This window comes from Littorina saxatilis, linkage group LG13, assembly GCF_037325665.1.
Source record: "Littorina saxatilis isolate snail1 linkage group LG13, US_GU_Lsax_2.0, whole genome shotgun sequence".
NCBI classification, from domain to species: Eukaryota; Metazoa; Mollusca; class Gastropoda; order Littorinimorpha; family Littorinidae; genus Littorina; species Littorina saxatilis.
This window is the reverse complement of record NC_090257.1, coordinates 13576275-13592264: the sequence shown is the minus strand read 5'-3', so window position 1 is coordinate 13592264 and position 15990 is coordinate 13576275. Positions and strand designations below refer to the sequence as shown.

Here is a 15990-nt window from a genome sequence, read left to right as displayed (position 1 = left end):
CACACTCCTTCCCGTGTTTACACTTTGGCTCACCATCTCATATCTAGCCAGGTTTTTACATGGGATAAGACTTTCTCTCCACTTTGTAACATACCAAAAACAAAAATTAAATGCCTTGGTGCTTGCTCTCTCTGGCATTTTCTTAATGAAATAACTGGGGGCTGTTGTTTCATACCAAAAAAATCCAACTCACCCCAGCAAGCAGTCAAAGTGTTGATGTCTGGTATGTGACCAAGCGGAGAGATGGTCTTACCCCATGTAGGGGAAGGGCTCCTAATATGGACCACTTTTTGTTTCATGCTGATAACTAGCTTGTTTTCTTGCGAAGAAGTTTCATTTTGTGTTTGGTAGTCCTTCTCTCTTTCTGTGAGGTTACCCTCATGGACTATATAAAATCTTATCCTTATCCTTATCCTTAACCGTTATGCCTAATTAGAGTGAAATAGCTTAGATAGACATTCAGCAAAAATTAAATACAGAAAAAATCACAAAGGGTCCATATTAGGAGCCTGGGCGCCTAATATGGACCAGTGAAGCGGCCTTCACGAATCACTGTAAAAAGCCCCCTATATTTTAAAATAACATGATGCAACTGACTTAGTGTACAAGTCAGCCTAATTAAAATATGCTCTAGATTTATCTGTTTCGGGTTGATGAGAGCATTATTTGAAGCCCACCAGGAAACTAAAGAAGCTTATCAAAAACAGAGTGAAAATAAGTGAAATTATCAACTTCCACGGAAAGAAGACTTTTTGTTGCATTTTTTTTTTTAATCTCGAGGGCTAGTTATAGGTTATTTGCAGCAAGCTTCCTAATGAATGAATGAAAATAGCCTTTAGCTTTTATTTTCTTCGATTTGTTGAAGGTGGTCCATATTAGGGGACTCGCACACACTTTGTGATTTTGCTATTACTTTTTGTTTGCAGTATAAACTCGGGGTCAACACTGCTAAAATGTAACAAATACGGTTTTAGCTGTCATATATATTATAGCAATTTTTGTGTGATAAAAGCTTTGGCTGTGGACAGAAACGAGTCCGTTTTAGGCGGCAAATTTAGGGTGAACGCTGCCAAAAGTGAAAAAAAGAGAAAAAGCCTAACGGTTTTGAGATTTCTGTTTCTGCAACTGTTTTGACATGTGCAAGTTATCCAGAGAGGGTGAATACAGCGAATAAAACTTTTTTGAGTGCTCTAGCGCCGTTAGTTTGTCAGAACAGAAGGTGGTCCATATTAGGAGCCGGTCCATATTAGGAGCCCTTCCCCTAAAAGCCTGGGCAGATTGGAGATGGTGTGCCAGACTGTTTACACGGGAATGAGTGTGCCTTTAAGTTTCACTGGTTCGTCTGTAGGAAAAGCTTCACGATACATAGAGAATACTACATGGCTTGCTGTGTCGTACCCGTTTTACACGAGTTTTTTTAATTTTTTTAATATTGAACTGCGAGCGAAAGCGAGCTGTTCACTATTTGGAAAAGCAACGAGTGTAAATCTGGTACGACACAGCAAGCCATGTAGTATTCTGTTTATCCTACATACTGTACTTACGTGTATTTTACTGAAAATGTCCTGCAGTCGAGGCAGCTAAATTGAAGACGCTTGTTTTGGAACCTCGATCTCTTCCAAAGCCTCGTGCAATCTATTACCTCAAAGTAAAGAAACGTCACTCTGAAAGTGTGGCGTGACGTGTTAGTTCTAAAACTTCATTAGTCGAGGGTAATTAGCGAGCGCAATGTTTTTTTCTATAATGACGTTTGTCTCGGTGACTTTGGCATCATAAGCAGTGGAAAAACAGGTCCCTGCCAGACTTGCTTGACATGACCTCATTTACATGATAATATACACACGTGTGATTTGAACGATTATTATCTCACGAGTGTCTCTCTCACGTATGTATAATAAATGCAAATTGGCCTTGGTGTTCTTTTTTTTCTCCCAATGCAACCCTTTTAAATTGCACGTACGGAATTGTACTTTTTAGCAGCGATTTATAGTTTAAATATTATAAGTATACACTCGAGGTGGACACAGCCATTTTTTCGTAATATTGTTAACAGCATAAGATGCTGTCTAATGCTAGAACCCCGCAACGGCCATGACTGGCGCCGTGCACTCTCTGTATTTCCCAAGGCACTCACTGGCGGCGTGTTATTCAATTATTAACAAAAGCCACGCATATCAACAGTGGTATGAAGCTGGAGTTAAAAGGACAATATAATAGCGCTACATTTACTTATCTATTTGTTTTATTGTTCTTGTTTTTTGGGGTGTTTGTTTGTTTTGTGTGTGTGTGTGTGTATGTGTGTGTGTGTGTGTGTGTGTGTGTGTGTGTGTGTGTGTGTGTGTGTGTGTGTGTGGAAGGGAGTTTGGAGGGGATGGGTGACCAAGCGATGGTTTTCTTTCCGATATTCGGTTTCTTTCTGTTTACTTTGTAAGACATAGACGTTCAGTCATGCGCCAAGCTTCATGGTTAAGTTTATTGGTATTAAATAGCAAACTATATATTGTGGTGTTCTTGTATTTAGCCAGATGTGACCCCATGTTCGTCCTATGCTAAACTCTGCAACAATCTAAATGATTCTGAACAAGACCTTTGAAAAAGACATACATGTATATCTCTCAGTCATCAGTGGAGGATTTGATGGCATATCGCCCCCAATCCCGGGTTCTGCTTGAGCAACACACTCCACAAAACACCCTTTCTTTGTTGATTTTAAGGAGTTTGCAGCCGGTTTCAGATGATATTGTACTGATTCCTGTGATTCTTACCCCAACAGCAGAATGTCAGCGGGCCTTGGGAGGGCCAACAAGGATTATCATGTCTTCCTGCTCAAACATCTCTCTCTCTCTCTCTCTCTCTCTCTCTCTCTCTCTCTCTCTCTCTCTCTTTATATATATATTTCTGATGTTTTATATATATGTATAGGTTACAACACGAGTGGTTTTTTATATGGCTTGTATTTCAGTCAAGACCCAGCGGATGAATATCATCGGGAGACACGAGCCTCTGGCGAGTGGCTCTCGATTGATATTCCCGCTGGGTCTTGACTGAAATACAAGCCATATAAAAAACCACGAGTGTTGTAATCTGTATATCCCATTCTACCATCAAACACAAAGTGTAGACTACTAGCGGCACTGTTGCGATCTGTGCAGGGTAAAACTGTTGCCAGCGAGACTTAGCCCTTTTGCAACCTTAAACTAAGTGACCGTCGCTGAAAAAATAAAACGAATGAGTGCATCGATAAGTACGCGGTAACACTACTTTCAGACCATTTAAAAGCTTTAAGTAAAGGTTCATAAGTTGCAAGAAAGTAATGAAGTCGAATAGAAATTAATTTAGTTGAAGCGCACAATTCTTTTGTTTTGCGTTTCAGGTCGGCAGAACGGGCGAAACGGGTTTGGGACCCATTTGGCTTACTCGATTCAGAATCGATTCCACGTTGTTTTTCTCGAACGTGTGTAATTAGGCTTATTGACAGAGAAGCAAATTTTAGGGAACAAATATGTAGGTTTAGATTTAACCATTTGCTCCCTATTTGAAATGTATCTACGTGATAAACTTTTGCGAGTGTGTTTGCATGGATGAACTTAAACTGGTATGGGAGTGAGGAAAACGCGACCGACACGTCTGTCACCGCCGATTGATTGCATTTTGAAGGAATATGACTGGATTACGGAAAAATATGTGGACTTACTGCAGAGCCAGACAAAAGAGTAGACTTGCTCGCAAAACACGTGAAACAGCCGATGTTTGATAGCTGAAGGCGCACACCAAAACACACTTCCGACAGATTCTCAAAAGTCGTCTGCTAACGATGCAAGGGGAGGGTACTCGTGTTTTTGTTTTGGTTCGCTAGCATCTGGTTATCTTGTAAGTTGAATGTTCGTTTTTTTCGACCTGCATTGCTTTCATAATGAAAGAAACTTTTGCTTATTGCATCTCATACATCAGATCAGTTCTGAGATTCATTTTTGCGTGCAACTGATATATGGTTTTCTGAGCCGTGCAATACGATTTTAGAACTTCATACAAATGTGTCACATTGTTCGGCGCGAGGTCAAAGGTCGGGAGGAAAGTAGTCCTTTGCCCAAATCGGAATCTGCACTATCATATATTTTTTGGAGTCCATGATGTATTTATTGAGCTATAAAAATACAACATATATACCCATACTGAAGTAACAGAGACAAAGAAGGGAGGTCATGGGATATATATATATATATATTATACGTTATTTGCGTGTTTGACCAAAATATGACATTTTACACAGATCGAGACAGTCATTGTTCTCCGAGACCGCGCTAGCGGTCGAGGTGAACAATGACTGTCGAGATCTGTGTAAAATGTCATATTTTGGTCAAACACGCAAATAACATTTATGTATCGATCGAATTCCTTTCAGGTACTTATGACTTTGTTGTTGTTTTGACGATTGAACGAGCACACACACACATGCATGCAATCCACATGTATGCAATCAAACACAGTATAGAAGCTTCATATTTGGGCGTTTCAGGTTGACCGAAACTTCAAAGGAACTACAAAACACACGTCATATACTCACTTTGTTGTTGTTTTGACTTTGAACAGCACACACACATGCAATCAAACACATGACGTTTTTTTTTTTAGTTCCTTTGAAGTTTCGGTCAACCTGAAAAGCCAAATTATAAAGTTTTGTCGGCCTCTGACGTCACATGACTCAAAGAAAGGAAATCCAATCTCCAATCGATACATATATATATATCTCTCTCTCTCGGCCTAGCCTTAATGCTGTTGTAAATAAATGTGTTTGTATTTTTTGTTTTGTTTTAGGTTCTAGTGGAGCCTGCTCAAATTATCATTGATTTGTCTTGACAGGTTCGAGAAGATGAGGAAAGCGAGCATCAACGTGAGCTACCAGAAGGGCTACTCTATTGGCACCAAGGCTAACTTCAGTCTTGGCCTGCCCAAGGTGCTCAGTGACAGCTCTATAGGCGTGGAGATGAACATGAATGTACAGGTCAGTGTGTGTGTGTGTGTGTGTGTGTGTGTGTGTGTGTGTGTGTGTGTGTGTGTGTGTGTGCAGGCGTGGTTGCATGCGTGCGTGAGTGTGTGTGTTCGCCCGGCTATGGGAATAAAGAGAGAGGGACCATAGAAAGAGATTCCCTTCACATTCGTCACGCAAGCTCACATCAGTCATGGGCGACCTTTTCCTTCCTTTCTTTTCCTTTCATCTCCCTGTTAGCAATGCATTTTCTTTTTCCTCACCCAGTCAAACTTCATGTTTGACCGTCTGTTTGCTCTTTCAATGATATTGCGGGTCAGTTCAAACACTGGCAATCGACTTTTCCCGCGATTAAGAGGATTGCTTATATTAAAGACCTTACACCATCACGACGGAACCAAATAGGCAGTTCGAAGGTTGTGGACGTATTGATCTACAAGGCATTACCCCCTCCCACCCCCACCCATCCCCAAACCCACACCCTGCATCCCACACCCAGAAAAAGGAAGCTATATGACGTTTGTGAACTGATGCAAAGATGTTCTGGGCACCTTATCTCAGCCAAGTGACATATGTGTAATGTTCAATATTTCAAATTTGGGACAAAGGCCTATACTGATGGCTGAGTTTAGGCGCTCTTTTGATACACAGTGCAGACCAGCTTGCTTAAAATCCATCTGGTCAAAGGGTATATGAATCCAGGCGATTTCTCGATATGAGAAAGTGACCCAAAAAAGACGCAGAACTTTCATTGTTACGTTTATTTCGGGGATGTGAGTTTATTAGGTGACAACACCGCAGCGTTAAATAATTATCATGTGGAATGAGTGACTGGCTGCAGCTTAGCAACGAGAGCTAGCCGTGTGGCTGACAGACATGACGAGATCAAAGCGGTCTGGACATCGACAGTCACAGGTGTATCAGGCTCACCACACCAGCATTACACTGAATGTCACGTATTGTCCAGTGTCGGTCTCCTGTGCCGGGTTGCTCGTCCCGCTCTCAGACGTGTGCAAATTAAATTAGGACAATCTAGTGTTGTGCTAGTGTCCGAGCTTCAGTGGACACAGGACAGATCCCAGCTGGACATTCATTATTCATTGGCGCTGCTGTGGTCAGTGGCTGATGAGGTGGGATGAAAGATTGAGCTCATCCCTGAAGGCCGCTGTGAAATAGGAGGCGCGTAGATGGGGTGGTTGGGAGGGAGGGGGGTAGCAGGGCCGGACTACCGGGGGGGTTATGGGGGTTGCGCAACCCCCCCCCCCCCCTAGCCTAAACATGTACCTTACTTATTTAATTTTTTTTTTATTATTGCTTATTTTATGCCGTTTCATGCAAGGAGCGACCATTTTCCTATCTCAGAATATGACCTACCCGTCAGCTTCAGGGGGCTTCGCCCCCTGACCCCCACAACGAGGGGGGGGGGGGGGTGGGTTCTAGGGTTTCCGGACCCCCCCCCCCAGCCAAAAAATAAAAATATTGAATGAGGTATGCATTTCTTTATTTTACATTGAGTTTCAATTTTTGGGGTATTAATCAGTGACAAAATCTGCTGCCTGAAACTGGTAATGATCATCCTCAGAATGCACCAGATTGCACCATTTTGCATTCTTTTTTTCAAAGCTAGGCGCTTCGCGTCGTCGGCTCGGCGCTTCGCGCCTTCATACCCATATCTTCACAATATACTTTTGAAAAAAAACCAGTCATAAAATGAACTGATCCGCCCCTGCCGCCAGGGGGGACATCCCCCTGGGCCACCACTGGCAACCCCCCCCCCCTCCTCTTCGCCTAGTCCGGCCCTGGGTAGGGTGTTGTCGAGGGTGAATGGGCGGTGTTCATCTCGCAGGAACGTTGAATAGGTATTGGGAAAACACGTTGAAGATTCAGCTTTCACGTTTGATTCGAGAAAGAGTCGTAAAAAACCAGTAGTGTGGTTTTGTTTGTTTAAAGAACAGTGTATTGAAAATGTTTCCAATGCCAGTGTTATCATAAAAAAGAGAACAACAAATAAAATGTTTTATAAACGTGTGCTCTTATGAACACAAACATGTTAGCAAGACAAGGCAAGATTTATTTTCAACAAACCCTCATTTAATACAACAATGATTAAAACAGCCTGCTTTATTCCACATCAAACACAAAACATTGCGAATCAAAATTAGCAAAACTCGTTGGACAAAAACCTCCTCCCCACAGACTCTCCCCTATGTCACACACACACACAGACACAGACACAGACACACACACAGACACACACACACACACACACACATGCGCACACACACACAGACAGACACAGACACAGACAGTGGGCACACACACACACACACACACACACACACACACACACACACACACACACACACACACACACACACAGGTTTGATTTTAGTCACATATTTGAACACGCACAACGTATTATTATCGTGCCAAAACTCAAGTAAATACATGCCAAAATAAACACAAATGAAACAACCATTGTGTAATTTCTATCTTAGACCATAGGTGCAGGCCTACAGCACCAGCCGTCCGAACTGTGTATAATACACCCCGTTTGTTTCCCATAGCAGATTTTGTCCACAAGACCTGCGAGCGAGATAATATGAATCCCACTGAAAAAAAAAGTCATCGTGTCAGGCATGACCAGCAAACACTTTACCTTTTTCTCCCACTTTACCTTTTCCTTCCCCCAACATCGGGAATTGTTTGATTAACTCTTGACTGTGTAAACTACACCCTCTTACTTCTTAAGGGACATTCAGCGCCGCATTCACTTTTTCTCTATCTTCATGTTAGTCAACTTTTAAAAAAAAACCACACGCGCATAGACAGGAACCGGTGACAATAATGTTGTGTGATTTGATCCTTAACACAGGTGACAATAATGTTGTGTGATTTGATCCTTAACACAGGTGACGAAGACGACGGGGGAGACGTTCGAGGAGACACTGACGACGTCGGCCAACAGCCAGATCACAGTGGGGGCCTACAGTCACTACACCGCCAGTGTCGTCATGGAGGAGAGGAGTCTGCTCGCTGACTTTGAGGTGTGTGCTTTGGGCTTTATCGTATGTCATTAAATCAGCATGATCATCAAGGCAGGCTAGGCGTCTCTCCTTTCGAAAATGTTAACACGTGAAAATGATCACAGAATTTCGGTGAATTAGTGTAACTAAGTTTCGAATATCAAATGAGGTCTACTGTATTTTACCTGCGGAACAACGGGAGGAATTCTACACAATATACACAACGGATGTTATGTTCTGTATGGCAATAGCCATTACCTTGTCAATGAATGTTTGCCATCAAACTCTGTTTTGTGATTTGCAGTTTTATACATGCCGACTTTGTTTTAATAACATTGTCCACGTGTCAAGGAAGAAACTCAAGTTTCCCTTTTAGAAAAAAACATGTCTGTCAGAACCTTCTCCGTCTATGCCAGTCGAAATGATGCTATATAGCTCAACCGTCAGAGGTGAGGTGCTCACATTGTCAGTGAACGGTCATTTTGTTTTCCACATTTAGTGGGACGAAGGAACGTGTAACAATGCAGAAATAGTTATATCTGTATGGGACTTTGTTTACAGTACAGTCTCCAAACAAATTAAAAACAAAACGGTGAAGAATTGACAGTGCATCGGTATTTTCTCATTTTCGGGTGGTTGTACTTACGTATTGCAGTCATACTCAACGTCCAAGCTCTCGTCCTCGCAACGTGCCTAAACTGGAAAATAAAACAAGTTACGACCAGTCGTATATGTCATTGTTTGCTCAGGAAGATTATTCTCAGTCCATCTTCACACATGAGGTATTAGACATGTCATGTCAGTCGGCATAACTAACAGCAAAACTAATGTCTCAAATGGCTTCACATTCCATGTGTATTGTACGACATGTGTTTGCACAAATCACCGAATGTTTGAAGGCAATGCGTTAAGCGGTTACTGAAATGTGCCATGTTTTAGTCACATTACCCACTAAAAACGGCTTCAAAAACCGCCTTTAATGGCTACCGAGAGAAAGGACGCATACACCGTTCAGCAAGCCATAACGTCATTGTTAGACAAGATGGGTGAACAAAACTAACTCTCCGGTCCACTGCTAGCATGGCTTGAGTCCTATCTCATTGGCAGGACTCAGGCTGTGCTTGTCGATGGCCAGATGTCTGCTCCAGCCCCACTTTCTTTCGGCGTTCCTCAAGGTTCAGTACTTGGTCCCATCCTTTTCATCATGTACACTAAGCCCCTCTCCACACTGATTCAAAACCATTCTGTTTTAAATCAGTCTTTTGCTGATGACACCCAGCTGTATAAACCCAGTCCCCCAGCAGAGACACATTCCGCCATCCAGACCATTCAGACATGCATCACTGATGTTAAATCTTGGATGGTTGATAACAAACTTAAGCTGAATGATGATAAGACTGAAGTCTTACTGTGCAAAAAGAAGAACACTACATTTCCCTCTCCCCAACCTGTTTCTGTTCAAATAGGCAACACCGACATTCTTTTCTCACCATCAGCTAGAAACCTTGGATTCACCCTTTCCTCTGACATGACCCTTAACAAACATATATCTTTAGTCTGTAGAGCAGCTTATTTTGAGCTTCGTAAGGTCAGCACCATTCGCCACACACTCTCCTCTCAAACAACTAACACTCTTGTCTGTGCCTTTGTTCTTTCTAAACTTGACTACTGCAACTCTCTTCTCTCTGGCTGTCCTCTGTACCTCCTGCATAAACTACAAAAAGTCCAAAACTCGGCAGCACGCCTCATTCTCAAAGCACGAAAACGAGATCACGCAACACCACTTCTTCACACACTGCACTGGTTACCTATTCAAGCCCGCATTGACTACAAACTGTCTACCCTCTGCTTTAACTTCTTTTCTGGTTCGTCTCCTGCTTACTTCTCTGAACTCCTCACCGTCTATTCTCCAGCAAGACAACTCCGTGCCTCTTCTGACTGTCGCATCCTTACCATTCCACACACCAAAACCAAAACATACGGACAACGCACTTTTACTTTCTGCGCACCCACACAATGGAATTCTCTCCCCTTTCACATCCGCCACTCTCAGTCACCCCAAGCATTCAAACGAGCACTTAAAACGCACCTCTTCAGGAAATACAACCCCTGATTTTGTTTTCTCAGTCCATCAGTAGGCTACATGTAGTGTTATTTGTTGTTTCAGTGATTTTTCCCCACCTATTTTATTCATGTTTTTATTACTTAGTTAGTGGAAGAATCTTTTGTAATGTATGTTTGAAGGTGTATGCTTTTAATTAAGGGGGTCTGTGTTGTAGGTTCCATTGTACAGTCAAATCAATCTGTTAGTTGAAGATGGGAGTAGGCGAAGAGATGGTCTTTCCAGTCGTATAACTGGATTTACAATGAATGGTCTCTTCGTACAGATACATTATATGCACTTAATTGCCTAGCTTGTTGTGACGGTTATTTATCTTCCCGTGTCCTATAAACACTACGTTTCATGCCAAATGTAAACATAAATATCAACATGAAAAAGTTCATTCAAAATTCTGTAAACAAATTCTTGGGGTACATAAGAAAACTATGGTAGTACCAGTCCTAGGAGAATTAGGAAGATTCCCAGTTAGCATTAACATAATATGTAATATCATTGCGTACTGGTTACACATATTGGATCTTTCAAAAACATCTCATCTGAGCAAAGACAGAAGTATATAATCTTATGTACACCAAAGGCAGTGAAACATATCCATGGATATCATTTGTAAAACAATTGTTAGAAGTCATTGGATTAAATCATGTGTGGAAAAATCAGTCTACTTTTAATGTGAAAAGGTTAAAATATGTTATATGTCAAAAATTGGAACTCCAATTCTGGAAAGGTCAAATAAGAAGTTCACCAAAGTTAAATTTTTATCAAAGAATAGTAACAAATTATAAAACGCAACCATATATCTGTTATTCATAAAACAAAGAAAATATAAACAGTCGTTGTGTAAACTAAGAATAAGTGCCCACGACCTGAAAATTGAAACTGGTAGATACAGCAATACACTTAGGGAAAATAAATTATGTAAAACATGTGGAGAATGAAATACATTCTCTAGATAACTGCATAGAAAACAACCAATTACGAAAATCTTTCATGAGTGAAATTAATCGACCTATATATTCATATGATGTACCAAGTCAACTTTTGCAAGTGGACAATGTACAAACTAAATTGGGAGAATTTGTATATAAATGCTTCCAAAAAAAGAAACAATGAAATCGTTTGGTTATTTATCTTCCCGTGTCCTATAAACACTACGTTTCATGACAATAAAGTGTATTCGTATTCGTATTCGTATTCGTATTCGCACGCGCGCACACACACACACACACACACACACACACATACACACACACACACACACACACACACACATACACACACATACACACATACACACGCACACATACGCACTCTCTCACACACACACACACACACACACACAGCGCAGATTATTATTTGTTTTGTTTTTAATGAGTTTACCTTAACTAATGATAATAAGCAATAAAACGCTAAGCTTTTTCTCTGTTTCTGTCCCCCTTTTGTGTGCTCCCTTTCTTGGCCACCGTCCACAACCCCGCACCTCCCCAGAGTCTGCCTACACCATACGGTTCTTCCAACGTCACCCACACACTCCCCATTCTTTCCCTTGCCTTAAAGCCACTCAACTCGACACTTTCAGATCAACATGGTCATGTCCATTCCGGCCAAACGAGCACCGGTGTACATCAAGCACAGAAAGTCCGGGGACCTCGTCTTCGTCTACACCGTCAACAACCTGCCTGACCTCTTCGAGGAGTTCCCGGATGTGACGCGGGTGAAGGACGAGGGGGGCAAGGTGAAGGCCGACGCCGTGGAGTTCCACATCGAGGGCATAGTGGACGGCATGCAGCTGTCCAGCCACCGCATCAACCTGTCCGGTCACTCTCTCCAGCCGGCCACCAACACCGGTGAGAAGAAGGAGGACACGGGGGCGAGAGATGGGGGAGGCAGTTCTCCGACTGAGGGTATGGACAGCGGGACGAAGTAATGGCAAGTTGATGAAAATAAATCAAGCGAAGAAGACTACAGCGATGATGAAGAGGAAATTGTATTTTACAAGGATAGAGGTTTAAGGCTACGATTGTTCTTAGAACCTGCCCCTGCATCTAATACAAAATTCTAATAAATGATGAACATGACGAAAGATATGTACACAATTAAACAAGAAAGACAAAAAGAGATAAATCATAATTTCCATGTCATGTATAGTAAGGTGGGGCTCGCGCTGTTGAACTAAACAAGAACATGGGTTCCTACAATTACGTATATGCGATATAAAGATACATAAAAATGGTAAATGAAAAAAAAATACATGTAAAAACAAAAAAAGACGCGTTCAATGCAAGGGACGTAACACACACACAGCTTCGTAACACAGTCGTCAAGTGCAATTTTGAATGCTATTTTATTTTTGTTTGATACCTAGATGTTCAGAATTCAGTCTAAGTTGTGTGGGCAAATTAACTGTTTCTATATTCTGTAATGGTGATGGAGAATTTTGTTCGTGTTGTATATGTAACAATTCGCGGGTAATGTGTGTGTGTGTGTGTGTGTGTGTGTGTGTGTGTGTGTGTGTGTGTGTGTGTGTGTGTGTGTTTGGGTTGTTTTGTTGTTGTGTTTATTCATCTGTAAAATGTTGAAGGAATAACATTGTATCATGCAATTGGGACTGTATCAACATATGCGTGTACCTATATAATGGCAAAGCAATGACTGGAACGTGAAGACAGTACGATGATAATAAACCTGTGATATACTCTTATAAGACAAAAAGCTTTTGAGTATACTTTTGTATGTGAACTGTGTGTGTGTGTTTGTGTGTGTGTGTTTGTGTGTGTGTGTGTGTGTGTGTTTGTGTTTCTTTCTTTGTCTTGCTTTCTGTCCCCCTTTTGTGTGATGTCTGTTCTTTCATGCCAAGAGAAGTTGCTTTTTTGTCTGACGAACACGCAAACACAGACAGAGACAGTCACAGACAGACAGACAGACAGACACACACACACACACACACACACACACACACACACACACACACACACACACACATACACACACACAGCAGCAGAGATAGCACATTTCCTTACATTTGTCGCTTCTGTATCAGGTCGAATTATTTGGAATCTGCAACTCTTTGCTTCACATCGTATTATGTGCCATGTTACATGTCTAATGCAGTTGTTCTTTCAAACGCATTAATCCTTTACAAAGTTAGCAAGTGAAACATATTATGTTCAAAACTCATCGCTGTTTATTTAAAAAAGAAAGAACAAAAGGGAGACATGTCATAGTCTCTATGATGTGGTTTTAACAGGGGACATCGTGGCAAGAGAAGAAAGACAACTCTCTGTGTTGTTTGCAAAGACAAAAGCGTCGTCTCTGGTACGGGTTCACAAACAAAGGGAAGTATAAGCACTCACACTATAGACAACAACAGTAAGTAAAAGTTAAGCGGATTCTCATTGGACAATAAATCATTGAACGGAGCACCATGGTCACAGCATCACTTTCCGGTTTGACACATTGACAGTGTGCGGGCCTAAATGAAATCAGTCTTCTCTTACGCGTCGAGCATGATCACAGACAAAATTGGGTTTTTTCGTCGCAATACGCAACATGTTTCTCTACAACATATTAAATAAATATCAAATAAAGGGAAACAAGACAACTAAACGATATAAGCTGATTTTCTTTTAGATGAACATGTCTGACGTGTGCAGGGCTCCCCAAAGTGCGCGTCCCTGCGTCCTATACGCACCAGAAGCCGAAATCACGTACTAGAAGTTCATTGAGGGGGTCCCAGGAGGCACTAAACCTTCAAAGAGCCGCGGATCCCGGGACGCACTTAATTTCCGCTATCGTGCGTACTGTAGGTACTCTTTCCAGACTGTAGTCGTCAGTCATGTATAGTGCAAGCACAAATACCGTAAAGTACCTTGTAAGCGCCCAGTATCGAGTAAGCGCCCACCCCCCACTTTTAGTCCAAAACCGTGCATAGGGTATAGTACCTTGTAAGCGCCCACCCCCCACTTTACACCTTTGAAATCAGGGGAAATAAAAATTCCGCACTTGATCTGCTAGTTTTGTGAATGATTGCCCTTTCTTGCAAACCCTATCACGTGTGTCTGCACGCCTTGGATCTAAACGCCTGCAATTCAATGATTACAAGTCGATGCCGCGGATCAAATCGTACACCGTTGCAAGTAAGCTGTCAGCTCTTGACTATTTGGATAATAACGCCAATGCCACACACACTCACACACACACACACACACACACACAAAATACTCCCCCTCCTCTCTCTCTCTCTCTCTCTCTCTCTCTCTCTCTCTCTCTCTCTCTCTCTCTCTCTCTCTCTCTCTCTCTCTCAATTGTTTGAGAGCTAGAAATTTTGTCAACTTAATGAATATTGAAAATCAGGAAATGCTGGCATCATTTATTTTTGATTGTTTAAAACTTAGACAAGAGCTGATTGCAAATCCTGAACAATAGCAGAAAAGGCGACAACTTAACTACACTATTTAACCGGCTATGGCCGTCATTGTAATGTACATATTATATAATATCACAATTACTTTTTCTGATGGACTAGATAGTCCACCAGTATTACATTTATGTTTGTCCTTGACGTTGTTTTTGCCACGTTTTTCCCCCCATTGCAAGGGGCATGTTGCCTAAATGCAATAAACTCGTTAATCGTTAATCTCTCTCTCTCTCTCTCTCTCTCTCTCTTCTCTCTGTGCCGAAAACAGTCTTTGGCCAAGTAAAAATAGACTGCTGCCCATATCCAGAAGACGTACCCCTTGTTCAAGGGAAACAGAGACACAGTGCGGCCGACAGCGGCACCTCTGCAGACAAGAAAAGGATGCGACGACATTTGTCTCCCCAAGCCCGGCTCTTCTAATGACAATACGAACAAGAAAAACAATGGAAGATGAAAAAAGAAAGAAGATATAATTACGAAGTGATCAAAGATCACATTTCTTACTGAAAACTGCTCGTGCATAGGGTGTAGTACCTAGTAAGCGCCCACCCCCTACTTTGGGTCGGAATTGGTGCACAGGGGGGGTGGGCGCTTACAAGGTACTTTACGGTACCAATGTCACGCCGGAACGATTTGGAAAAGAGTGTGTGTGTGTTCCGTTCGCTTCAAGAAACATCTTGATCGAGGTTTCTGTGGATGTTTCCTTTTGTCAATCAATCAACTTATTTATTTACTTACATGCATTCTTCAGTGTCTACATCGAGGCATGCTTGCATGGGCTAGGGCTGTGGGTGTGTGCAGTGGTATGTATCTGGAATTAATCAGTCTTTCTTTTCGGTTCATTTTTTTGTTGAAGAGCTTGACAGTCTGCCTTTCCCATTAACTGCAGCAGAGTTTCTTGTGACAGATTTTCTGGCGCCATCTTTGCCACCCGAATCAGATTTGCCACCAACGTTTACAGTCCCAGATTTCTCGCTTCCTGCCACTTTAGTGTCCTTCTTGTTGCCTTTGTTATCAGTTTTACTGGTTTTTGTTTTGTTTTTGTTTTTTTGTTTTTTGGTTCAAACACAATTTTATTCAAAATACATGACATGAAACAATTGACAAAAATGCAGCTAGGACACGAACTCAAGCAGATGCTTATTTGACGTGACCATAACAATGCTAAGTTACACAAGTTCTCATGATGGTGGACAACACAATTATTAACCAGAAGAACAAAATGTAGGAGGGGGGTATGGGGAACTTAATCAAAACAGGAGGATTTACAGAGAAAAAAAAATTAAAATAAAATAGAATAAAAAAATAAATAAAAAAATAAGGTGAGACTGTGTATAAAGCGCGTGGGACGAGAACATCGATGCTGAGACATGCAATAAGTAAGTTCAGATAAATGTACATTTTCATGGAGAGGGCAGCATAGTTCGTTACGAATGTATGG

General features: G+C 41.7%; 1 protein-coding gene across 2 annotated transcripts in view; it reads left to right on the top strand.

Annotated features, from left to right (window-relative positions):
* LOC138983666 (uncharacterized) overlaps positions 1 to 12835 on the top strand; it is a 40951-nt gene extending 28116 nt beyond the window's left edge. For both annotated transcript variants that reach the window (XM_070356948.1, XM_070356949.1), the window contains exons 5-7: positions 4861 to 5002; positions 7900 to 8034; positions 11712 to 12835. In XM_070356948.1, the coding sequence (XP_070213049.1) occupies positions 4861 to 5002; positions 7900 to 8034; positions 11712 to 12059 (625 nt within the window). In that variant the 3' untranslated portion in view covers positions 12060 to 12835. The remainder of the gene's footprint in view (positions 1 to 4860; positions 5003 to 7899; positions 8035 to 11711) is intronic.
* Positions 12836 to 15990: the final 3155 nt, after the last annotated feature.